The sequence below is a fragment of the Sebastes fasciatus genome, chromosome 13, assembly GCF_043250625.1.
Source record: "Sebastes fasciatus isolate fSebFas1 chromosome 13, fSebFas1.pri, whole genome shotgun sequence".
NCBI classification, from domain to species: domain Eukaryota; kingdom Metazoa; phylum Chordata; class Actinopteri; order Perciformes; family Sebastidae; genus Sebastes; species Sebastes fasciatus.
Genome location: NC_133807.1, coordinates 6,961,964 through 6,985,641, shown reverse-complemented (window position 1 = coordinate 6,985,641; position 23,678 = coordinate 6,961,964). Strand labels below are relative to the sequence as shown.

General features: G+C 40.3%; 3 protein-coding genes across 14 annotated transcripts; all 3 read left to right on the top strand.

Annotated features, from left to right (window-relative positions):
• The first annotated feature begins 95 nt into the window (after positions 1-95).
• On the top strand, positions 96-6,311 carry spsb3a (splA/ryanodine receptor domain and SOCS box containing 3a). 11 transcript variants are annotated; one of them, XR_012596533.1, is made up of 8 exons: positions 96-292; positions 1,794-1,990; positions 2,434-2,614; positions 2,738-2,925; positions 3,056-3,158; positions 3,252-3,377; positions 3,632-5,413; positions 5,541-6,311. XR_012596533.1 is itself a non-coding variant. In XM_074655141.1 (7 exons), exons 2-7 carry the CDS (start codon positions 1,883-1,885, stop codon positions 4,021-4,023), a joined length of 1,098 nt encoding a protein of 365 aa, XP_074511242.1. In that variant the 5' UTR covers positions 97-292; positions 1,794-1,882; the 3' UTR covers positions 4,024-6,311. The 11 variants fall into 11 exon arrangements, 8 of the variants coding, with proteins under 8 accessions (XP_074511242.1, XP_074511237.1, XP_074511241.1 ...); XR_012596530.1 differs by having other exon boundaries at positions 113-320; positions 1,791-1,990; XR_012596532.1 differs by lacking the exon at positions 96-292 and adding an exon at positions 315-634 and having other exon boundaries at positions 1,791-1,990.
• Positions 6,312-7,435: 1,124 nt separating this feature from the next.
• mrps34 (mitochondrial ribosomal protein S34) lies at positions 7,436-9,555 on the top strand. The gene is made up of 4 exons (XM_074655134.1): positions 7,436-7,540; positions 8,328-8,702; positions 8,859-8,901; positions 9,043-9,555. The coding sequence occupies exons 2-4, from the start codon at positions 8,385-8,387 to the stop codon at positions 9,330-9,332; spliced, it is 651 nt and encodes a 216-aa protein (XP_074511235.1). The 5' UTR covers positions 7,436-7,540; positions 8,328-8,384; the 3' UTR covers positions 9,333-9,555.
• Positions 9,556-10,777: 1,222 nt separating this feature from the next.
• Positions 10,778-15,155, top strand: nme3 (NME/NM23 nucleoside diphosphate kinase 3). 2 transcript variants are annotated; one of them, XM_074655133.1, is made up of 5 exons: positions 10,778-10,939; positions 12,372-12,502; positions 12,605-12,706; positions 13,025-13,137; positions 14,051-15,155. In XM_074655133.1, exons 1-5 carry the CDS (start codon positions 10,894-10,896, stop codon positions 14,166-14,168), a joined length of 510 nt encoding a protein of 169 aa, XP_074511234.1. In that variant the 5' UTR covers positions 10,778-10,893; the 3' UTR covers positions 14,169-15,155. The 2 variants fall into 2 exon arrangements, with proteins under 2 accessions (XP_074511234.1, XP_074511233.1); XM_074655132.1 differs by lacking the exon at positions 10,778-10,939 and adding an exon at positions 11,272-11,509.
• The last annotated feature ends 8,523 nt before the right edge of the window (positions 15,156-23,678 follow it).

Here is a 23,678-nt window from a genome sequence, read left to right as displayed (position 1 = left end):
TCTTTCACAGAATAAAACAACCCTACTGGTCCGTCTGTAGCTGTAAAGACAGGAGTCATTTCTGTGAGGCTGAAAACTTCCTGTGAGGGAGACAGAGCTGCAGAGACTCAGCCTGCCTGCCTGTGAGACAGCGCTGCGGGCTCGCTGCAGCGCCTCAGCCTGTTATTGTTTACGGTCTACAGACTGAGCAGACTGATGTAAAGTAGGTCATGTGAAAGGGAAGCTTAGCAAGCAGCTCATTCACTGGTCGGGTATTAACTGTCGAGCAACAGGAGGCTTCCAGGAATTTGTGGTGAGCGCTGGTTGTGAACAACAGGCAGGTATGTGACGTTAACATCCATCCTTTGATCATCCAGAGCTGATAGCAGCTAACGGAAGCTAACCAGCTAGTCTGATCTAGGTCTGTCGGTCTGGAGGAGCATCACCAGCTGAGTTATTCCTCCCCCCGGTCTCCCTGCTCTTATTACATGGCTGTTGAACCGTAAACGCACGGTAGTCACCGACATCTACCGGAGTAGTATGCTTCATATACACACGCTTAGCCAGCAGTGTGACCTTGTTATAGCTGCTAACGTGCTCGGTTCAACAGTATGTGGCTAGCTGTTAGCTAGGCTAGGTGGCTAACTAATGCTAGGTAAGAAAACAGCATCGCACGTCAAATGATAATTATACTTTGTGCTTATGATGACAATGACATGTAGACAGGGACCAGACTACTAATAATGAATTAGTGTTAAGTTAAGTAGTTATGATGATGTGTGTGTGTAACTGTTAACGTTGCTCCACTAGTTAGCTAGTTAAGTGTCTCAATGGGCTGAATAGCATCTCACAATCAGACTCGTGTTTATTGCCAGGTGTAAGAGGTCTACGCTAGGAATTTGCTTTGATTTTGTTGGTGCAAATAAGCAGTATAATAACAAAAGAATAGATAAAAACGTTAGAATAAAATAAGAATTAAAAAAAAAAAAAATTCGACCAATATGCAATAAACAATATAAGCTATAAACAAAATAAACATGGTATAAACAGATGTGTGCAAACAATCAGGTACTAGAGAGAGAGATACAGTAGGGGGGGGCAGTAGTGTGTGTGTGCGTGTGTGTGTGTGTGTGTGGGAGGGAGAGACAGTCACAGGGGGGCGTGTGACTGCCATGGGGGGAAAAAACAGTTTTTATGGTGTGAGGTTTTGGTCCTGATGGGCCTTAACCTCCTGCCAGATGGCAGAGTCTGGAAGAGATGGTGTCCGGGATGGAGGGGTCGGCCACAATCTTTCCTGCCCTCCTCAAGGACCTCGATACAATTGCTTAAAAAATAAGATGAAACTGATTAGTGTCGTGGAGAAACGAATGATTGTTCAAATAGATTATAAGGTAGGTTATCGAAAAAGGTTTAGCAAATGTTATTAGTGAGATAAGACACGATCATAATATCAATAAATCACTTAATTATGTCATACATGGTTGGCAAGTTAGGTATGAGTCTTATATGTGGCAGTGGTGGCCTAAAGGTTTTAGAAGCGAGCTTCGGTTCAATCCCCTGGTGGTCCCCAATGTGGTTGCACTGGGCAGCTTCCAAGTGTGAATTTGTAACTGTGACAGTGATCAGGGCATTCCTGAAAAAGAGCGCATCGCTCTCAGTGAACCTCCCCCTGAATAAATAAAAGGTAAAAAAAAAAAAACAGATTCAGAGGACACAAAGCTACAAGCAGCGATTTAAAAAGCTACCCAGGTTAACTGCCACAGAGACTTCTATGCCTCTAAAGATAATCATGTTGTCATTTTCTCTTTCAGCAGCTGGGCTGATGCTCTTTCTTCCAGCATCTGGACTGAACCTGAACTGACTGACTGGCAGGCTCTTCTACTGGTGGGACTCCGTTGCTGCCATGTCCAGGCGAAGCAGGAACAGTCGTGCATGGCGATACGTTTGGGGTGGGATACGACGGGATGCTGATGCCCGGGCACTTGAAGAATGGAGCTATGATCGCCTAGAGGTGAGCATACAAGGGCTGCTGTTCCCCACCCCACCCCCTGGACTTAAAGCTCTGAGCAGATTTGAAGCGTCAGTGGACACTGGAGGTTCTGTTTTGTGTCACATGATGCCACTTGTTTACACTCCAGGCAGGAGATCGGATGTGTCACCTTGAGAAGACTGGCAACATTCACCTCAACGATCCCTGTCAGACTACAAGCCTCTAATTTGCCTTTGGCCATTATAAACAGTGTGTGTTTGTTGAAATTTCAGTTGTTTTGTAGAAAGGATTGCGACATAATGTCTGTGTTTCACTATTTCATTTTAGAGATGCGTACATTTTCCAATGCAGGGGCTAATTTCGGCTTTGTAGTAGCCTAACATTAACACCAGCGCTTTGTTGTTACATAAGCAACGCTGCTGGCATTTGAATTTGTTCTTTCTTTCCGCATTATTGCTCCCCAGTACAGTGATTCAGACTCTGAGGCGGACTTTTCAGCAGTGATGGTCCCTCCAGTCCCCAGTGCAGTGCCTGTCACCGGAGAGTCCTACTGTGGCTGCGACTCCCAGGCTGAGACCAACTACAACCCTCGTCTGCGAGGTTTTCACCAGGTTAAAGACTGCCACTGTGGAGAGGATGACCAAGGTACAACTGCAACATTTTAACGGCCCAATTTATAATTTAAAGGATGATTAGGTGATACCTCTTGAGTTTTGTATCTTTATCTTTATATTTTTTTGAGCTCATGAATGACCTCTGATATTACAGAGTTTGACTGGGCTTGGGATGCCAACAGCCGATCGACAGCAACATTGCTGAGCTGCGACAATCGCAAAGTGAACTTCCACTCTGAATACAGCTGTGGCACAGCAGCAATCCGTGGCTCCAAAGAGCTGGCTGAAGGGCAGCACTTCTGGGAGATCAAGATGACGTCCCCAGTGTATGGAACAGACATGGTAAACCTCTACGCCATACCTCCTAACACTGACCTGCTGTTATTATATAAACTTTTCCTAAATAAATCCAAACATAGTGCGCAGAATTTCAAGTTTATTTGTCTCTAAATTGTTCTTTATTTCTGTACAGATGGTCGGCATCGGTACTTGTGATGTCAATCTAGACAAATACAGACACACGTTCTGCAGCCTGTTGGGAAAAGATGCAGACAGCTGGGGTCTTTCTTACACGGGTAAGATTAACACAACATGCTACGATGTAGCAGTAACTTCTCACAATGGGTATTGTTTAAGTTGGACATCAGTGGTTGTCTTCCTTTTGTCAGGCTTGTTGCATCATAAAGGAGACAAGATGAACTTCTCCTCCCGGTTCGGACAAGGGTCCATCATTGGAATCCATCTGGACACGTGGCACGGCACACTCACTTTCTTCAAAAATCGCAAGTGTATAGGTTAGTACCAACATGAACACATAACATAACCAAACAATCTTGATATGGATCCCTTAGATTTGTTTTTTTTAATAGATACATACTGAAATGCATGCATAAAGTTTAAAAATCAACTTGTCAGTGCTCTCTGGTGGCCTAACTCTGTAATGGAGACACTTTCTAAATTACCTCAAACCTGGTTTGGCATTTCTGGACTGCAATTCCTTGTTACATATCGTCTGACATAAAAAGCTTTGTCACCATTCTCGATCTAGGTGTTGCTGCCACAGAGCTACAAAATAAGAAGTTTTATCCGATGGCGTGCTCCACAGCAGCGAAGAGCAGCATGAAGGTGATCAGATGCTGTTCCGCGCCCACCTCCCTGCTCTACCTTTGCTGTGCTCGCCTTCGCCAGCTGCTGCCGGACTGTATAGACACCCTAGATGTGTTGCCACTGCCGCCGGGCCTTCGCCAGTTGCTCCACAACAAACTGGGTTGGGTGCTCAGTCTCAATAGTGGCACCACAGAAGAAACCCCAGATGGGCCTGAGCGCCCCTCACGCTTGCCTAACCCCCCCCTGGCCGGACCGTCCTCCTCTGAGAGCGACTCGGAGGGTTGTACGTCCGACCCAGAAGCCTGTCAGAGGAAGAGATGCCGCTGGACGTGACTGGACAGCTCGGTTCCTACCTCCCCTTAAACACTGGCAGACACTACGGCATCTGATCGAGTGTTTCCTACCTGCCTCAAGCTCTCCTCGACATTAATGTTATCCAGTAGTGAAGAAAATAAGCAGGATCGGAGTGGTACGTAGGCGGAAAACTGTGACGGCAGTATTTCTGCCCGCACGCTTTTACTGTGACCTTCTCTCATGCCATTCAGATGTCTTCATCATACAGTCAGTATCCAAACCAGCTTCAGTAATAAGTGAAAAGATGCATTATTTTGTTAGCTAGTATAATTTGTTGCCATTCATGTGTGGGGATTAGTGAAATGGTGCAGGAACGGACTGTACAGTGTAACACTGAAGTCAAGTATGGCCACATTTTGGTGGTCATCCTGGTATATTTGCAGAAAAGGGGGTTTCAAGAATGAGAGACTGTATATTTTCTGTGTTTTCAACCTGTAAGCAAATAATGTATATTGTTCTCAAATGCATTATCAAAGTAATCTGTTACCTGTTTTACTGGCACCTGCAATTTTCTGGTAGGTTGCCAAAGTGAAAATCCCATGAGTCAAAGCGACACGCCATAGGTCATAGAGTATTCTTTATTTCTTACCCACATGTTACAGCTCTAAAACGTAACTGTTTAGACGGATCAAAAACGTAATAAATGTTAGAAGGAGGTGGAGTGAACCTGAATGTACTTTGCAGCTTTTAGTCCTCCGAAAATGAAAATATTACATTTTGTCCGTCATGGAACAGCCATCATCATCCAAGATTCTTTTTTCTTGAGAAACTTGAGAAAAAAAAGTAAAACATCTGTGACATTTATGGCAACATCCATCTGTCACCAGCTTTTGAAAGTCTCCTGTTGAAATCGTACACTACTTGTTTGTAGAAAACTATGGATTTCCTCTTCTAAAAGATGTAAGCAGTATACCTTATTTAGTGTAGCTCTTTGAAAACTGATCATGAGACAAGTATGCCACTCAGAAGAGACTGCCACACATTTAAAGTAACTTTTCATCGCTGTTATACCTTATCCTTTTTTAGACCTTTTTAAAAGACTAGAAGAAGAGATTATATGAGCAGTTTTAATGTTTTTTTTTGTACTGATCTGTTTATGCAAGTGCGTTCTTTTGCCTTGTCCCATCACTTCCTTTACCAACTTCTCTTAAGTGTAATTAATTAAAGCCGTACTATATTCTAAATCCTTTTAGTATCAAACACTCAGCCCCTGTTGGCCGGAAAGGTGGATGTAAAAAGTTCATTGTTTCCCCATTAAAAGGAGATCTGTGGTCAGCACAAATTAGATTCCAATTATGATGAAGTTTTCACAGCAGGAGATGAGTTTCAATACGGTTATAGAAACGTTTCACACTGCTCCTGCAGCATTGTCTACTTCTCAGCTCTCTGTGTGTATGCTGAGCGTCTCTCTAAGAATAATAATTGTAAAAATATGGCTAAAAACGTTTATGTATTGAGCACATGAAAGGACAGTAGAGAGGTGGATTATGCTGCAGGAGTGGTTTGCAACGTCTCATTTTCCTCTGTGAAATACAAATATTTTGCAGCCCCATTTAGCGTATAGGGGCTGAGTGGTGTTAAGATCAATTTATGTATTACTTAGTCATGAATGACTGAGGAGGCAAATGTTACCCCTGGGTCAGGGATGTAAATAATTCTTATTTTTAGTTTCTTTGGAGTGTCAAACCATAACAATATAAGTATTAAAATAGTGTTTAACTCAGTAGTTGAAGCTACACAGTCTGCCAACTGCTGCCTCAGTCACCAGTCTTTGATCACTCCTCAAGGGTCTTGGTTTAAGTAGACACAAAGATTTAAGGTACTATGCAATACAAGCATCTTATGTGATAATGGTTTTCAGGAGGAATGTGTGCTTTAAGATGTTATGACTGACACAACAACAGCGGTGAAGGTACCAGAGGACCACGATCATTAGTCATGAGTAATGTGACTTGATGCACTTAATCCTGTCCAGTTGTGTAATTATTGATCAGATTTATCCCTCTAGATCTAGTCATGTAACCACCAAGAGGTTAGTTGTAGTCCATCAGATGTATTTTGGTCTTATTTCACAGTACTTGTCTTCACTTTGATGCATCCATGCACTTTTTCTTACTGTTGTACTGTAAATAGGAAAAATTCTAAGTGTTTCTTCTATACCATGTTATATTAATACTGTATGTGAAGGCCTTTACTCGCCTTTTTCTGTATAACTTATCAGCATGATTTTCAGCTGAAAATAAAATGAATGCTAAATATGCACAAAAGTACTGGATGTGATTATTAAATACCAAGGAAACTGGCACCAAGGAATTTAAATTTCAAGATGTCAAATTCTTAGGATCAACTAAAATAATCTTGAGTTTGGCTTGCTTTTTTTTTTCAACTTTTCATTTTACATAAAATATTACAGTAACACTTCAAATCGGGAGAAAAAATGGCTTGGGATTTGACCATTTTGCTTATTGAATAGAATATTTCCTGAGTGAAATAAACAACAGAATTGCAGATAACTTCTATCGTGGTCAAAATAAAACTAAGCTGTTCAATTTCACAACAGTCCTATGTGTCTATGTCAAAAACTTCCAGTTAAAAATACCCTGGACACAGTTTCCTTGACAAATCCACACAAAAAATTCACCTTTTATACATATACATTGTAAAATGTTTGAAATGTTTGAATGTTTGTAAAAAACGACTTTAGAGATTCCATCAAACACAATAGAACACTCATTTAGTTTAAAGGTCCCATATTATGAAAAAGTGAGATATTCATGTTTCTTTTATTATAAAGCAGGCTTAAGTCCTATATAAATACTGTGAAAGTATTAAAACACTCAATCCACAGGGAAATACACACAGCCCGTATTCAGAAACTCTGCATTTGAAACATGCTGTCAGGATTTCTGTCCATTTGTGATGTCACAAATATACAATATTTAGACCCTTTACACAGATTTAAACGTAAACATTCTAAATGTGTCCCAGTTTATTCCTGGTTGCAGTGTATGTGAATGTCAACAGCTGACAGGAAGAACACATGGACCCAAGCTGTTGCCTAGCAACACAATTCTGTTGCAATTTCGTCGCAATTCCGTCAAAATGCGCTAAAACGGAGCGTTTCAGACAGAGGGTAAATACAGGCATATTCAGTTTCAAGTTTTTTTGAACATTACAGCATGTAAACATGTTCTAGTAGAAACACAAAATACAAGTATAAACCTGAAAATGAGCACGATATGGGACCTTTAAAGGGTATTTAGAAATGATGTAGAAAATCTTTATTAAATATCCATTCTTATCTAATAACTCGGTGCCTTTTATTATTGAAATTATTTAATGGGGTACCTGAGGAATTTACTTCATGCGGAACAAAAAGTGTAGTAACAGTTCACAGGGGACTCTTTGCGGGTCGGACCGATTCAGCGGAAGCTGTGCCTTGCTTGCGGAGGTCACAAGTTGAATTTGTTTCTCCCGGCTCTTCAGGGACATTCAGGTAAGTTTAACTCCTGATATTTGCATGAATATATTTGTATAATCAGTATCGATAGTTGGTCAATAGTTAACTAACATGTATGAGTCGGTGTGAGGGCAGGAAGTGATTTATATCAGGTGTATTTAGCAGCCAACCTCTAGCTAACAGCTTGTTACATCAGGGCTGTCATGTGTTGATGCTCTCCTCTCCACTGACCACATGAATCAGCTTCTACTGTAACCAAACACCTGCTACGTTCACATGTCATTTGTTATTTATTTCATTTATTTATTTAAAAAGGATCCCCATTAGCTGATACCAATGGCACCAGCTAGTCCTCCTGGGGTCCGAAATCAAGTACATTACATCTATCACATACATACTATATATACAACATCATATTTGTGTTACACTAATAACATTCATATTTTCCAAACATATATAAATTTCACATTCATACACATCTTCCACAACCATTTAGACCTAGACCCAGTATTGGATTCTTAGATGGTGTCTGAATGAGGATCTGTTAGAGGATTGACGGATGTAAAGAGGGCAGCTATTCCAGTGATTGATGGCACGATAAATTACCGTTTTTTTTAAGGCATTAGATTTTGGGTGAGGTAACTCGTAAGATTTGGCCATCACCTGCTGTTCTGGTGAAATGACAGTGAACGTCTCTGCGTTTGGTAATTTGACTGTATAAAAACTTGAGTTTAGTAGACTCAATGCTGTTACTAAAGAATGTCGCTGTGTTTAAGGCGAGTCTTTTCTCTACTGTAATTAAATCCCTTGAATCTCTTTGCAGGATACACACTGTGTATCAGTGGCTGTGGAGTAAGTTAGCTGCTGCAACATCAGAGTCATGGTGAAGAAAAGGCGACTTCGCTTCATAGCAGAAATGGCCCGGAAGATCCGGGCGTACCGAGAGCTCAAGTCCCGGCCGCGGGAGTCCCAGAAGTACGCCCTGGACTATGAGACGATGAAGCGGCCTCACACGGGGAAGATGCTACCTGTGCTGGCCTGGCAGGATGTCCGCAGGGAGAGTCGCCTCTTCTCTCTGCTGTCAGGCATGAGGATGTTCGGAGTGGGGCGCCTCTTTACCCGCAAGTCCTGGCTGGAGGACCAACCGGAGCCCAGCTACTGGCAGATCACCAAGGTCAAGTTGGACTACACAGCTGAGGTGAGAGCGAGCCACATGCGTGCACTGCCACTGAGTGTGGAGTCTGCATATTGTCACCCTGAGTGTAGAATTGAGTGAAAACCCAGTTTGGTTTTGGCAGAGGGTCTGATAGGATATACCTGTAACCAAATTACACCTGATTCTCTTGTTATCTAGAACATGGATCATGGCAAAGCATGGGGGATCCTCAACAACAAAGGTAAGGTTGTACCCAGTTTATTTGATTTGATCTATTACTGTAACTCCCATTGAGGACACTGATGCCATGTAAGGGTTTTAGGGCTTTTGGGAGTTACACTCAAACAAACTGCCTGTATTAACTTTGTTGCATTTTGTGCAGGAAATCAGGAGAGCGAGGTCAAGGAAGTGGACAAGGTGATGTACCACGACTGGCGCCTGGTTCCCAAACACATGGAGCAGCAGTTTAAGGACTTTCAGCCGCTACCTGAGCCGCCTGTGCGCTACGTCCCCTACCCTCCCCTCCTCCGCGCCATGATGCTGGCCCAGCACAAGAAGGCAGTGGGCACGGTAGTGGCCGAGGAGCCGGCGTTGCCTTTAAAGAGGGACGTCCTGCTCAACAAAGACTATTTCCACAAGCGGGAACAAGAGACAGAGGGGACAGCCGTGTGATACTTGTGGTTCTGAAGGTGTAAATCTTGGACATTTTGGACCCAATCAGTGTTGACAGAAGTCGTAACTTCTTCTGTCCAAGTACACTGGAAGCCCTCGCCTCAATGTCTCTATAAATCCTGGACTCAAATGAGTTCTCTGCTATTTTCATCTGAAGCAGGCTTCTCTGTGTGTAGTATGTATCTGTGTAAAGTGGTAAATATTAAATTTCAGATAAATTATAGCTGCGATCAGTGGTTTTTCATGTTTTGTGCCTGCGTCATCTTTCCCATCTATACCATCCGGACTGTGTCGGCCTGTACTGAGCTTGACTGACATCTTCTCCACTCTCCTGCTAGATTTGTTGTACCTGTTTTGGCAGGAAAAATGACTTGTCATTCCTTAGTTAGTTCCACTTCCAAAATTCCCAGTGTAGCTCCAACCACATCCAACCTGAGCAGAAGTCTAATCTGCCAGAATAACTGGAAACACTGGTGTGATTCTGCGTGGCCTTTAAATCTGGTGAGACTTGCTTGTAAATGTGCCTCAGGATTGTGCCATAAAAAACTGAAAACTGATTTCACTCAATATTCACTTAATATGCAAAAATAAATTTGGTATCTTAAAAAACCCTACAGCATTTTCAGATTTATAATAATCCGTAGAAGCCTATATTTGTTGATTTATATTAAACTAAAATACCTTAGAAGTCCTATAAGGTTTTACATTGCAATTCCTACAGTGTTCTTCAATTTCTGATTAAAAACTATTAAGAAGTTGCATAAATTAAAGTGGAAAATCACAAATAATCTAACTAGTCAGTTGAGATAGTATGTCAAAATGATAAGACACTAAATCAAAATGATAAAATACTGAGGTTAATTTTGACGTATCTTGAGCATGCATGATAATAACTTGTGTATTATTACTTTTATTATTGTTATTTAAATTTTATCTTTTGAACTTGTTTATTTCCTGTTGGAAGTGGACTTCCAAATATTTGCATATGATTTGCTATTATTATTATTATTATTATTATTATTATTATTATTATTATATATGACATCACTTAATTTTTATTTACCATTATTATCTTAATTTAATAATTTCAAACTTTTTATGTCCAGGAGGAAGTGGACTTCCAAATATTTGCGTATGCTTTGCTATTATAATAATAATAATAATAATAATATTATTATTATTATTAAAAGTTCGAAATTATTAAATTACAATAATTATGGTAAATAGCAATTAAGTGATGTCATATAATAATAATTATTATTATTAGTAGCAGTAGTATATGTTGCAGATAATAATAATAATTATTATTATATGATGCAGATAATAATAATAATAATTATTATCATTATATGACATCACTTAATTGTTATTTACCATAATTTGTTTAATTTAATCATTTCGAACTTTTTGTTTATTTCCGGCGGAAGTGGACTTCCATAGATTTGCATATGATTTGCTCCTCATGAGTCCACGTGCCCGCGCATTGGGAAGCATTCCTTGAACGTGCGTGCGTGCGTCCTCGTTTCTTCCGTCCTCCTCCTCCTCCTCGTCCACCTCCAAAATGATCTGCCTGTTTCTGTCTATACTCTCTTACTACTTCCAGTCAGGTTGGTGCCATCTCTCTTTATACTTCATGTGTCATTCATTAATTCATTATCACTCAGTCTGACTGTCACAGCGGATCAAATGCTCACCGTTTCCACCATGTGTGAGCAGGAGATGCTAACGTTTCCTCACCGGGACCTCACCGGGATCGGCGGCTTGCTACAGGAAGGAGCGGAGCTAACCGGTGAAACTATGGTGTCGTGAAGCCTTCAGCAACTTTGTAACTAATTGTATGTTAAACAGAAGCAACGGAGGCTTGAATTGTGACTAACTGTGTGGGTTTAACTACTAGATAACTAAACTCCCAGCTTTGTGTGACTAGCAGCAGCAGCAGCAGCAGAGCCCATGTGTTCATGTGTCCTCCCTCCTGTAGAATAAGTTGATTCATCATCCTATTAATAGCTCCGGTGTTAGTAGCGTCTTCCACTGGTGTAGTTCATGTGCAGCCTGTGAGAGCTGACAGGCTGCTGCAGGAGGAGCACTGACTGCAATGGGGCCTAGGAAAAGGTCACAGAGAGATCTGCATGGACTTGAAGATCTGATGGTTAAACATGCACGGATTGAAGAATCTGGTGAGATGCACCATATAGGTTCAAATAATAACTAAGATGAAGCCTGTTTTGATTGAGAGGGTTGCTGCATAAACTGTTGGCAAAGTGCAGGGGTCAGGCTGTATATACCCTGCTTGTATATCAGGAGGTTATACAATCAGGACTGCTCGTCCAGACCTGAAAGTAGTATTAGTGAACCGACCAGTGGCTCGTAAAACTAACAAATAACTGACAATTGAGGAGACGCATGTGTTTTTTTGTGAAGTTCAAAGCTGTGTGTGCACTGCTGCATGGGGTGGATTGTTGTGTGTTATCCACAGGGTGCAGAGGCAAGCCAAATATACCTCCAGCGTGGATTATATACTTATAAATGCAAACGTAAACACAGCTCTCACTAGTGTTTCAGTTGTCACTGACCACCTTGCACAACTCCAGTTTTGTCAGCATTTTTCTTCGCCACCATCTCTTGAATGAATTTGGAATTTCATTTTCACTGTGCAATATCATTTTCCACCTGTACAATTGTTTTAATAGTCAATACTGTATTTATTGTTCCTATTTTTAATATTTCCCTCTATTTAAATTGTTCATATTGTTTCATTTTAGTTTTGCTTTTTTTGCACCGTGTTATATCTTACTTTTTACCGATGCTTCTTGTTTTTTGCACTATCCCCTTTGCTGCTGTAACACTGCACATTTCCCCACTGTGGGACTAATAAAGGAATATCTTATCTTGTATCTTATCTTAATGATGCCACTTCCTCCAGTCTATACTGAGGTGCATGCAAGCTGCTCCAGGTTGTGTGTGTGGTGCCTGTCGTCGTTTACTCTATAAACATTTTTACCTTAATTCTTTTGCTGTATGTGATCTCTGGTCCTATAGGCTGGACCGGCGTGAATGAGCGCACCTTCATCGCCGTAAAACCTGATGGCGTGCAGCGGAGACTGGTTGGAGAAATCGTGCGTCGCTTTGAGAAGAGAGGGTTCAAACTGGTGGGCCTCAAACTTGTGCAGGTATTTGTGCTGTAGATTGATTCATAGTCCAAATAAATGACCACGGCTAATATAATAAGTGAATGATATTATTATATATTTGTCTGTCTTGTGTGTCATCAGGCGTCTGAGGGTCTTCTGAGGGAACACTACTGGGAACTGAGGAGTAAGCCTTTCTTCAGGGCACTGATGAGCTACATGAGCTCTGGACCAGTTGTAGCAATGGTGAGATTCTCCCACGTACTTTACACATGTCCACACAACACTAGAGGCTTTCACAAATTCAGAGGGCTTTTGGTTTGGCTGATAACTTGCATAATAAGTCATAGTACAGTCAAACATGATACAGTCAAAAGCAGGAAAATGAATTGCTGTTGAATGAAAACGGTGCGTTGTGTTTTATGGTTCTCTGGATGAAAATATTGAGGCAAAGTTGCTTATTTTGAATGAGTATTAATTTTCTCTTCAGTCTCCATACATGAATGTGATATTTGTGATACAGTTCTGCATGCTGTAGTCATGTACATTTCCGTGTTTGTTCAGGTGTGGGAGGGTTTGGACGTGGTCAAGACTGCACGTAAGATGTTGGGAGAGACCAACCCTGCTGACTCGCACCCTGGAACAGTCCGAGGAGATTACTGTGTGGAAGTGGGCAGGTAAGATGATTCAGTTCTCCTCTGAGGGAAAATGTGAAGGATAACGAGCATTATTTACAGCAGACATTTTGACTTGTCATAGTAGGAAAAACACAGGTGTTACTAATAACATTAACGATTCCTGCAGGAAGGTAGGCCATGAGATTATGACAGTGAGCCAGCATGCACAATACCAGGACGCTGAATGGAATAAAGCCATCATCAATTTTATCATTTACACCTGAGATTTTTGTACTATGACAAGTCAATATGTATTCTGTAAATAGAGGGCACATACACTGAGAGGATGCATCTCTTTTCAAATGAAATAAAGTATTGACTGAGTTCATCTTTGCAGTTAAACTATTAATTAGAAATCGATAGTGTTTTTGAGAATCTGTACAGTATCACAAAACATATCACCATACACAATGGTGTACACAATTTTCTTACACCCCTATAGTCATAAAGAGTATTAAAGTCATAGTATAGCATGTCATCAAAAATGTCATAACAAAGTCATAGTATAGCATGTTATAAAGAATGTTTCCCAACCCCATTAACCTTTTCAATAATGTTCCTAAATTGGCAACATTTTGGAAAGATGGCGTGAATGTAAAAAGCTGATTGTGATAAACCTGTCACAGACATGACCGGGCACACTTTGGCTTTCCACGGTGTCAATAACTAAACTGCGTTCCCTCTAAGATCTTTTTCGTGTTTAATATAGGTGATGACTTATCACCTGATCCAGGTGTTGCAAACAGTTGCTATTCTGCTTCTAATGGTACTTCTGATATCTACAGTATTTTGAATCCCTGGATAAAAAAAAGGAAAATGAACTAAATTAACTAAATGCTCAAAAAGAAGCTGAATGGGGTCTGACTGTGCCTGAATGTCCTGAACATGTTTGTGGTTTGGTTCTGCGTTCCAGGAACGTGATCCACGGCAGCGACTCCGTGGAGAGCGCCCAGAAGGAAATCTCTCTGTGGTTCCGACAGAACGAACTTCACTGCTGGGAGGACAGCAGCAGCCACTGGATCTACGACTGATGGTCTATATGTGCTGTGTGAACTCCGTCCTGTAGGTAAACCAGTGTTTTTCTATATTGGTGTCATCACACGATGGATCACATATCTCAGATACATCTTTTTTTGGTTTTAGTAGCTTGTAGCCACATGGGAGATGAAGTGTCATTGCTGTTGCTGGATCTTTATTTTTCTTCATAAAATGTATTTTTTTTATCTATTTGAACTGCATTTCTATGGTGAAATGACTTTACAAAGCAATCATGCACTAAATGAGCAATAACTTGATTGGTAACATGACCGTGCCTGCTTTCTGTTACAGTTTTCATTGTAGTCTTTGTTTAGTCCAGAACTCTAGCTCATGTTTATAGTTATTAAGCAATAAGCTTGGAATGTGTAGCAATAAACGGTCGTGATTCATAATGTTCATCAGGGAATGACTACATTTAAATCAACCCTAAAGGTTCATTGAAAGTACAGGGAACTTTATCCATAATTATGCAGGCGATGTGCTGTGCAAAGTATATTAAGTTATACAAATCATCACGTTTTTCTTTGTCTCGTGGAATAAAATCCTTGTAATTTTAATGGTGAAAATAAGCCAAAAATATTCATGTTTTATTGTACTTGCAAAGAAAACCCATCAACCATCACAATTAACCAACACAATTATTGCCTTTCTACAAACTCATGATTTTCAGTTCCCTGTACCTTTTAAATAAAAATTCTTTAAGGGTGTAAAAGAGTGTCATTTAACTTGGGACTACTTGAATGTAAAGGATACAAGGTTCAAAAGAAGATGCTTAAAGAGCTTTAATTTTGTAATTTATTAGATTCCAAATTGAAAAGAAACCGAATTAAGCGTGATAATGTATTTTGTTCTATAAAATTGTAATTTCTCCAATAGCTGCTTCTGTCACATTTGTGCTTTTTTTAAATCCCATAATGCTGTATGAATTGTATTGGATTTGTCTAAAACAAATAAATCTAATCAGGAAATCCTTTTTAAAATGCTTAGTCAGTTATTATAATTTACACACACACACACACAAACCAACTGTACATTTTTTCAGCACACAAATATGTGTAATAAATTCGGGGGCCGGCGGGGGGGGGAGTTCTGAAATTTGTGTTTTGTTGATTATTTCTCTGTTGTTACAATGCTAACTGGCATTGTATTTTACATCGCTGTGGGACTAATGAAGGATTCTCATTTTATCTGATCTTAACGTGATTCAAATTGAAATGTGTTTCTGTTTATCACTATGAAATAGCTCTGAAGTATTAAGGTTGAAAAGTTTTAGAATACAAATAGTTCCAATGGTATCTAAGAGTACAAATGGTAGTAAGCATTATGCTTAATCGGTGTTATGATTAAGAAGGGGTCCTTTGAAAATGTTCTCCCCTGTAAAGGGGTCCCTGGCCCCAAAAAGTTTGAGAACCCCTGCTTTAATATATACAGTAGCAACAGGGAGTGGTGGAGGAAGTATTCAGATGCTTTATTTAAGTAAAACCGATACGGCAATATAAAAATACTCCATTACAAGCAAAAGTCCTGCATTTCTATTCCTACGGTACCGTACATTCCCACTTAAAGGTATATTATGCAGGAATTTTCTAAAAATAAAAAAAAATAATGTATAAACTCGATACTAAAATAATCCCTCTCTATCATCATTCATGAGCCACTAGAAGTGTGTGGTGGTGTCTGTATCTGCATTTGATTTTGGTGGTCAAAGGTCAAGGTCATTGTGACCTCACAAAACACATTTTTGGCCATAACTCAAGAACTCATATGCTAATTGTGATGATTTCACATAAATGTTTAACAGGACTAAATGATGAAGTGATGAGATTTTGGACAGACGTGGATGTAAACTGTAACTTCACTGGTTGGCGGAGGCGTACAACCGCAAGGCGGTAATTCTAGTTTTGCTGTGTTCAGCAGTGTATTGCTGCCACACCAGAAAACAAACAAAAACGGATCAGTATCATATTGTTATAACGTGAAACATTTTATGTTATAACAATAAGTTATCACGTTTTAACATAAAAAGTTTCATGTTATGACAAGATAAATAGTATATTGTATAAAGTGATAAGTTTGTATGTCGTAATAATGTGAAAAACTTCTTGTTATAACAAGAATCTTTTCACATCATAACGTGATCCGTTCTTGTCTTTTTTTCCTGGTGTGGCAGCAAAACGCTTCAGTAGTGTTCGGGATGTTTCTGAGCGTCAGCAGACAGCCTTTGGGCTCCACAGCCAATAAGCAGAGTGTACAGCCCATTCTCATTCCCAGTTCGTCAACCACCGCCACATTGTCACACCCCTCGCCATAGTAATATTTAACAGAATGAGACTCTGTCACAGTAACTTAAACAATACAACAGCTGAGTCGGCCCGTCCCCGCCGTCGTCAAGCTTCTTCCTGAGTCTGTTCCTGAGTCCACGTGGTCCCAGTCGATAAGCCCAGGGCTGAATTTCTTTCCCTGTACACCCCCTGGCCCCCCCGAGTCCTGAGACCTGCAGTGGGCTAGTCTTCCCAATGTGTCTGGATGTGGCCAAAAGGAAGTAAGGAGGAGCTCAGCCCAACAGAGATAGCAGAGGAGATGCGTGCTGCAGCGTGATAATAAATTACACCAAAACATTTAAAAGTATCGATAAAAGAACCGATAACATTGGAGCTTATCGATACTCAGGTCTTAATTAATAATTAAGAACCGGTGCCTGTTTAATACCAGGTTGCGATATGCAGTCTTGCCTTTGAAATGGGCCGACTACACACAGATTTACACTGATGGCTCCAAAAAACATGAACAATGGAAAAGCTGCAATAGGAATAAGCATCCCACAGTTACAGATACAACATGGAAAACGGATATCACACTATATGTCAGTCTTCACTACAGAGCTGGTAGCAATCCTGTGGAAACTTTGGGTGTGTGGAGGAAGTCAGACCAGGTAATGTCATCATATTCTCAGACTGACTCCCCACTGCCTGTCTGACTCCCCTCTACCTGTCTGACTCCCCTCTGCCTGTCTGACTCCCCTCTACCTGTCTGACTCCTCTCTACCTGTCTGACTCCCCTCTGCCTGTCTGACTCCTCTCTGCCTGTCTGACTCCCCTCTACCTGTCTGACTCCCCTCTACCTGTCTGATTCCCCTCTGCCTGTCTGACTCCCCTCTACCTGTCTGACTCCCCTCTACCTGTCTGATTCCCCTCTGCCTGTCTGACTCCCCTCTACCTGTCTGACTCCCCTCTACCTGTCTGATTCCCCTCTGCCTGTCTGACTCCCCTCTACCTGTCTGACTCCCCTCTACCTGTCTGATTCCCCTCTGCCTGTCTGACTCCCCTCTACCTGTCTGACTCCTCTCTGCCTGTCTGACTCCCCTCTACCTGTCTGACTCCCCTCTGCCTGTCTGACTCAACGAGGAGGTGGATAAAAAACGGCACATTTTATTCAAAATAATCGATTGTGAGGTTTTGTGGTGCTTTTGAGTTGGCCTTGCGTGGGCATGACGAGACCGATTACTCGGTCAACCCTGGCGTTTTCAGGCAACACTGTGATGGAGGAGCACCAGCGGAGTCCAGCTTAAGATCCATGTCTATGAAAATCATCGGCATCAGCTGAACCGCATCATGCAGCAGGCAACATCACACATCCCCAGAGAGGCTGGGGGCTTTGTGAGGATGCTTGAAGACGAGGCTTTCTGTTTTTTCCTGACATTGTTCCACAAGATCATGCCACAGGTGGACATACTTTTCAACCAGCTGCAGAAGAGGAACATGGACCCTGGTCCAGAGGTTCACAGACAGCATGCTAACGATCTAGATGCTGATAAAGCTGTTGTTAGAAAGATGAGTTGCTCACTTCCAACAGTCTGTAAAAGCCTAAATGTGCCTTGTCATCAAAGTGAATGATTATCATAGAGCACATCACAATTATATCTGTTTAGAATTTTAAAAAGGAAAGAGAAGAGACAATCAGATTTGGATAATATTGCAGATAAAGTAGTTATTAAACACAATCCACCAGGTCAATTTCTAGAAGAGGCCTAGTTGTTATTGAAGATTCAAGATTAATTTAATTGTTATTCAGACTGTACACAGGCTAAATGCACTGCAGAATACAATTACATTGCATCTGGCTCATGAATGTGGTATAAAAACGCTGAAAAAACGTTTAAAAAAAGTGAATTATATAAACATACTGTAAACAACAGTGAGTATATTGCACACAATGAATATAATTGCACATCAAGGAGTCTGATGACAAATTAGCAACTCAAACTAAATTGTTGAGACAGGTAAATTAATTGAATTGTTCTTCTTGTTAACTGTATTTTATGTAGTATTAATATCTGTGGATGTGTTGTGGTTGTGCCTTTTGAGTAAGGTGAGAGAGTTTTGAAGCGGAAGTTTAGTCTAGTTTAGTTTATTAGTTTATTATATCGTGGACAATCCCAATTAATTGACTGTAGCAATAACAGTAAAAAGGGCAGCTTTAGCCAACATAGCTAATATCCAGCTGTAGTCCCCGGCCCGATGACAATAGGCACCCTAAAAAAAAACAATACATTACAGCACATTGATTAAAAGGAAAGAGTTAAGACAGAGAAGAAACAAGATAGATCAATAAAGATAAAAGAGAACAGTAAAACAACAGTACAATCATGCAGAGACAGCACATATAATCGAAACATACAATAAAACATCAGTACAATCACATTCAGGGATGCAGACAGACAGCACGTATAGACAGGCAGCATCCATGATCATGACGCAAATAACACACAGCCATATGTTAGTGTACGCAGGTGTAATTGTCGGCAAACCATGTTTTTAACTTGGATGTAAAAGTGGAGTATGTGTGTATATCTTTAATATGGGTGGGAAGTGAGTTCCAATTTTGTAGTGCTCTAACAGAGAATGATAACTGACCAAATGTGCTTTTCCTGAATGGGACCGATAAATCACCACGTGTGGTGCTTCTAGTGATCTGACCGGTATTATTGCGTTGGTTTATGAATGAATGAATTAAGTGAAGGAGGAGCTAAATTATGCAGGATTTTAAAGACCAGACAGATGCTCCTGTATTTTATTACAACTTCCCAGCTCAGAAGTTAGTGTTTGCGTAGGATGGTACAATGATGTGAGCTGTTCGGTTTCTGGTCCAAAACTTTAAGGGTTTGCTTGTACAGGGTTTCCAATGGCTTCAGTGTTGAGCCATTGGTTTGTCCCCAGCTTGTGAGGCAGTATGTTAGATGCGACATGATCATGGCGTTCACATATAATTTGGCGGCATTAAAAGTCATTGTGTTTCTTATATATTTAAAATTCGCTAAACTAAACTTAACTCTTTGATTTACTTTTTTTATGTGTGTTTTAAAGGTTAGATTGGAGTCAATAATGATTCCCAGATATTTGACCTCTGACACAATATCAATATTATCACCTGAGATTGTTATATTCGGCACGATGTTACATTGCCGTTTAGTAAAGAACATTCCTACAGTTTGTTTTGGATTAAGTTGGAGGCAGGAGCAGTTTAGCCATTTAGAGATCTGCTCTAACGCTGAAGTGAGTTTAGCAGCTGCCAACTGCTTTGTCCTGGCATGCACATATATCACAGTGTCATCCGCATATAGCTGGGTTACCACATCGGGACAGACAGATGGCAGGTCATTGATATATAAAGAAAACAGTAGTGGACCGAGTATTGACCCTTGTGGTACTCCAGTGTACAACTCAAGAGCTGGAGAAAGTTGTTTGTTAACAATAACATGTTGACATCTACCAGTCAGGTAAGATTCAAACCAGCTAAGTGCTAATGGGGAGAAGTTGAAAGTGGACAGTTTGGCCAGAAGGAGCTTATGGTTGACTGTGTCGAAGGCTTTGCGCAGATCTAAGAACACTGCACCAACAATACCTCCTTTGTCGACCATTGCTCGAACCTTTTCTAAGAAAAGGCAGTTGGCTGTTTCAGTGGAGTAGTTGGCCCTAAAGCCAAACTGCATGGGATGAAGATTAAATTGACTAGTATTCAAGAAAGAGACGAGCTGCTCTGATATCCACTTTTCAGCAACCTTGGATACTACAGGTAAAATGCTAATTGGGCGGTAGTTACTGATGTTCTGGGGGTCATCTGATTTAAAAATAGGAGATACGATTGCAGTCTTCCAGGCACTTGGAAATGCTCCCTGCAATATTGATAAATTTATGATTTGTGAAATAGGACAAGCTAGATGGTCTTTCAGAGATTTGAGTATTGCTGAATCCATCCTGTATATATCCTTGGCCGTTGAAGTTTTAAGAGAATTAATTATTGCCTTAGTTTTTAGTTCAGAGATGGGTTGAATACAAAAAGAGGTCTTACTATTATCAGTTTTAATAATGTTTTCTGTTGCTGAAGGAAAAGTTTGTGCAATCTCAGCCACAGAGTCAATAAAATATTTATTAAAGGCTGAGGCAATTTGTGCTGGATCTTGTATTAGCCTGTCATTTATTTTCAGCTCTAACTGTTTCTTAGGCATGTGGTTGATTCCCATTAAGTTCTTAATTTGTTCCCAAATCAGTTTAGTGTTACCTATAGCCTCGTTAATAATTGTTATAAAAAAGTTGGCTTTGGCATTTCTAATGGCTTTCATAACTTTGTTGCGTAACGAAGTGAACCTATGCCTATCAATAATTGATTTAGTTTTCAGAGCTCTTTTCAGTGAGAGATCTCTTTCTTTCATCAAGTTAAATATATCATTATTGAGCCAGGGAAGTGTGTTGTTTTTATTTTTTCCCCTGTTTTTGACTTTTCTGGTGAACTCCTTGACTAAATTGCCTAACTTGGTTGCAAACAATCTACAGTCTGCTTCAACATTGTTCCTAGTTAGTATATCTACCCAATTGGTCTGTTGCACTGCTCTTTCAAAATTTACAAATTCTCTCTTTGGGATTCTAAGTTGTTCCATAGGTTTGTGAGAATGATGGAAACGCTTCTTTGTGAGTTTTCTGGACATTAATATTAAATTATGGTCAGATAGACCAGTAATGAAATTAAACGTTTTAACAACTCTCCCGGGCTTATTGCTGAATAATAAGTCTATCTGTGTCTGGGAAGATGTAGTTATTCTGGTTGGTCCTTCTGTGATTTGCATAAAATCTAAACTATCCATTATCTGTTTAAGGGCTTTCCTATTTGTCTTGTCAAACCAGTTACAATTGAGATCCCCAAATAGTATTACTTCTTTTTTGAAATCACATGCTTGAAGCAGTTTTTTAAATGTGGTGTAGAAATCATTATTAGAAGAAGGTGGACGATATACAACAATGAGCATGAAGGACATTTCAGGAGAGAGCATTACATTCAGTCCAAGACATTCTAAGTCATGATTAAAAGGCCAGCATATTTGTTGACATTTAAAATGATCTCTGATATAAATCATGACCCCACCCCCTCTGCCATTAGATCGATCTTGTCTAAAGATTTTGTAGCCTGGCACATGCAATGCAGCTGATGGAGAGTTGCTGTGTAACCATGTCTCTGACAGGCATAAAAAAATCTAAATTAGAGTTGTAAAGAAGATGATGGACTTGATCAGCTTTAGGGGTGAGGCTACGGATGTTAATATGTCCTCCAAAAACACCCTTGGGTTTATGTTGCTGATCCCAGATCACTAGAGATTGATTAACAGTTCTGAAGAAGTTTAGTTTGCGGTGTTTTTTTAAAACAGGGTTAATACTGGTTTTGTGCGCAAGGAGGTTTTTCCTACTGACGCGATGACCTTGAACACAACACCCGACCTCCGGGTCTGCTGGACAGCAGGAGTCAGTCAGGTTAGAGACGTGTTGCGGGAAGGCAGACACTTTCCCCATGGCTACCGCGGCTTCCCCTTCGCCTTGCGCGGCCACAGGTGGTCGATCCCAGTCTCCAACACTCCTGTCGCCCACGCCAACAGCCCCCAGCGCCCCAGGTCTCCGCTCCCCTGCTCCGACAGATCCACCTCCCAGCCGGCGCACCTCCACCAGCCCATCCTCAGTCCCCGGACAACAGACGTGAGGCAGCAAATTAGGTTGGTGTATGAATTCAATCATCGTGCTTCCACTGTGATAACTACGTACCTGAGAGACAGGAATACTGCGTTTCTCGTCTTTGTTGAGGGTATTTCCAGTGTTCGGGCCTGGGCACTGGTGTATATCTCCAGATAGCAGCAGGTAAAGTGTGATGATGATGAGATTGTTATTTTGCTGTTTGCTGCGGACTACACTATTGCGCTTGTGTTGGTGTTGCTGGAGTTTACTATGCCTACACCTCAGAGCACTAGAGTCCCATGCTTATGTACATTCAGGTGTCTGAATAGCTTCAGGACTTAACAACAGTGTAACACCAGTATTACTATGCCTACACCTCAGAGCACTAGAGTCCCATGTTGATGTACATTCAGGTGTCTGAATAGCTTCAGGACTTAACAACAGTGTAACACCAGTATTACTATGCCTACACCTCAGAGCACTAGAGTCCCATGTTGATGTACATTCAGGTGTCTGAATAGCTTCAGGACTTAACGGCAGTTTTCCTAATTACACTTCATGTTTACTTCCCCTGATCTTTACCTCACTATTGGCTTACCAAACAAAGCAAGGTCACTAGGGGCATCACATTAAGTAAACATTTTCTATTACATGTTATATTGTTATATTACATTAGTATTATATTACATGTTTATTATTGTATTATAATACATGCAGTGGTGGAAGAAGTACTCAGATCTTGAACTTCAGTAAAAGTAGCAATACTACCATGTAGAAATCTTGCATTCAAAATCCTTCTTAAGTAAAAGTGCAAAAATATTAGCATATGAATATACTTAAAGTACCAAACATAAAAGTACACATTATGTAGAATAATGTATATTATTGTATTATACTTGAGATAAGATAAGATAAGATGAACCTTTATTATTACTTATTGATGCATTAATGTGTTCATCACTTTAATGTTGCAGCTGGTAAAGGTGGAGCTCATTTCAATGACTTTATATACTGCTGGGTAGTTGAATCTATAATAATACATCATCGTTTATTAGTTGATTATATTTTGTATTAATAATCTGACTCTGTAAAGTAACTAAAGTTATTAAATCAATGTAGTGGAGTTGAAAGTCTAATATTTCCCTCTGAGATGTAGTGGAGTAGAAGTAGAAAGTATCAGAACATGGAAATACTCAAGTAAAGTACCTCAAAATTGTATATAAGTAATTAGTTACATTCCACCACTGAGTTATACTGTTGTGTTTTTCAAAGCATTATTTACTCTTCCTGTTGGAATAAAGTAATTGTTAATTATTTAACTGCAAAGTAGTAGTGTGTTTTTGATACCTTCACTTTTTTGCATACCGGGATGTTGGCTGAGATTGATTGGATGTGGCACCACAGCCCTACCTAGAAACATTTCCACTGCTGAGAACAGTGAAACAACAAAGGCTGTAATCGACTAGCTTCGTCTCACAGGACTCTACATGAGGATTTAACCCAACCAAT

Coding starts and splice junctions, on each gene's coding strand:
- nme3 (XM_074655132.1), top strand. CDS start 11,428: ATGGGGCCTAGGAAAAGGTCACAGAGAGATCTGCATGGACTTGAAGAT. Junction 12,503..12,604: donor TGGGCCTCAAACTTGTGCAG/GTATTTGTGCTG, acceptor GTGTGTCATCAG/GCGTCTGAGGGTCTTCTGAG. Junction 13,138..14,050: donor TACTGTGTGGAAGTGGGCAG/GTAAGATGATTC, acceptor TCTGCGTTCCAG/GAACGTGATCCACGGCAGCG.
- mrps34 (XM_074655134.1), top strand. CDS start 8,385: ATGGTGAAGAAAAGGCGACTTCGCTTCATAGCAGAAATGGCCCGGAAG. Junction 8,703..8,858: donor AGTTGGACTACACAGCTGAG/GTGAGAGCGAGC, acceptor CTTGTTATCTAG/AACATGGATCATGGCAAAGC. Junction 8,902..9,042: donor GGGGATCCTCAACAACAAAG/GTAAGGTTGTAC, acceptor CATTTTGTGCAG/GAAATCAGGAGAGCGAGGTC.
- spsb3a (XM_074655141.1), top strand. CDS start 1,883: ATGTCCAGGCGAAGCAGGAACAGTCGTGCATGGCGATACGTTTGGGGT. Junction 1,991..2,433: donor GGAGCTATGATCGCCTAGAG/GTGAGCATACAA, acceptor ATTGCTCCCCAG/TACAGTGATTCAGACTCTGA. Junction 2,615..2,737: donor CTGTGGAGAGGATGACCAAG/GTACAACTGCAA, acceptor CTGATATTACAG/AGTTTGACTGGGCTTGGGAT.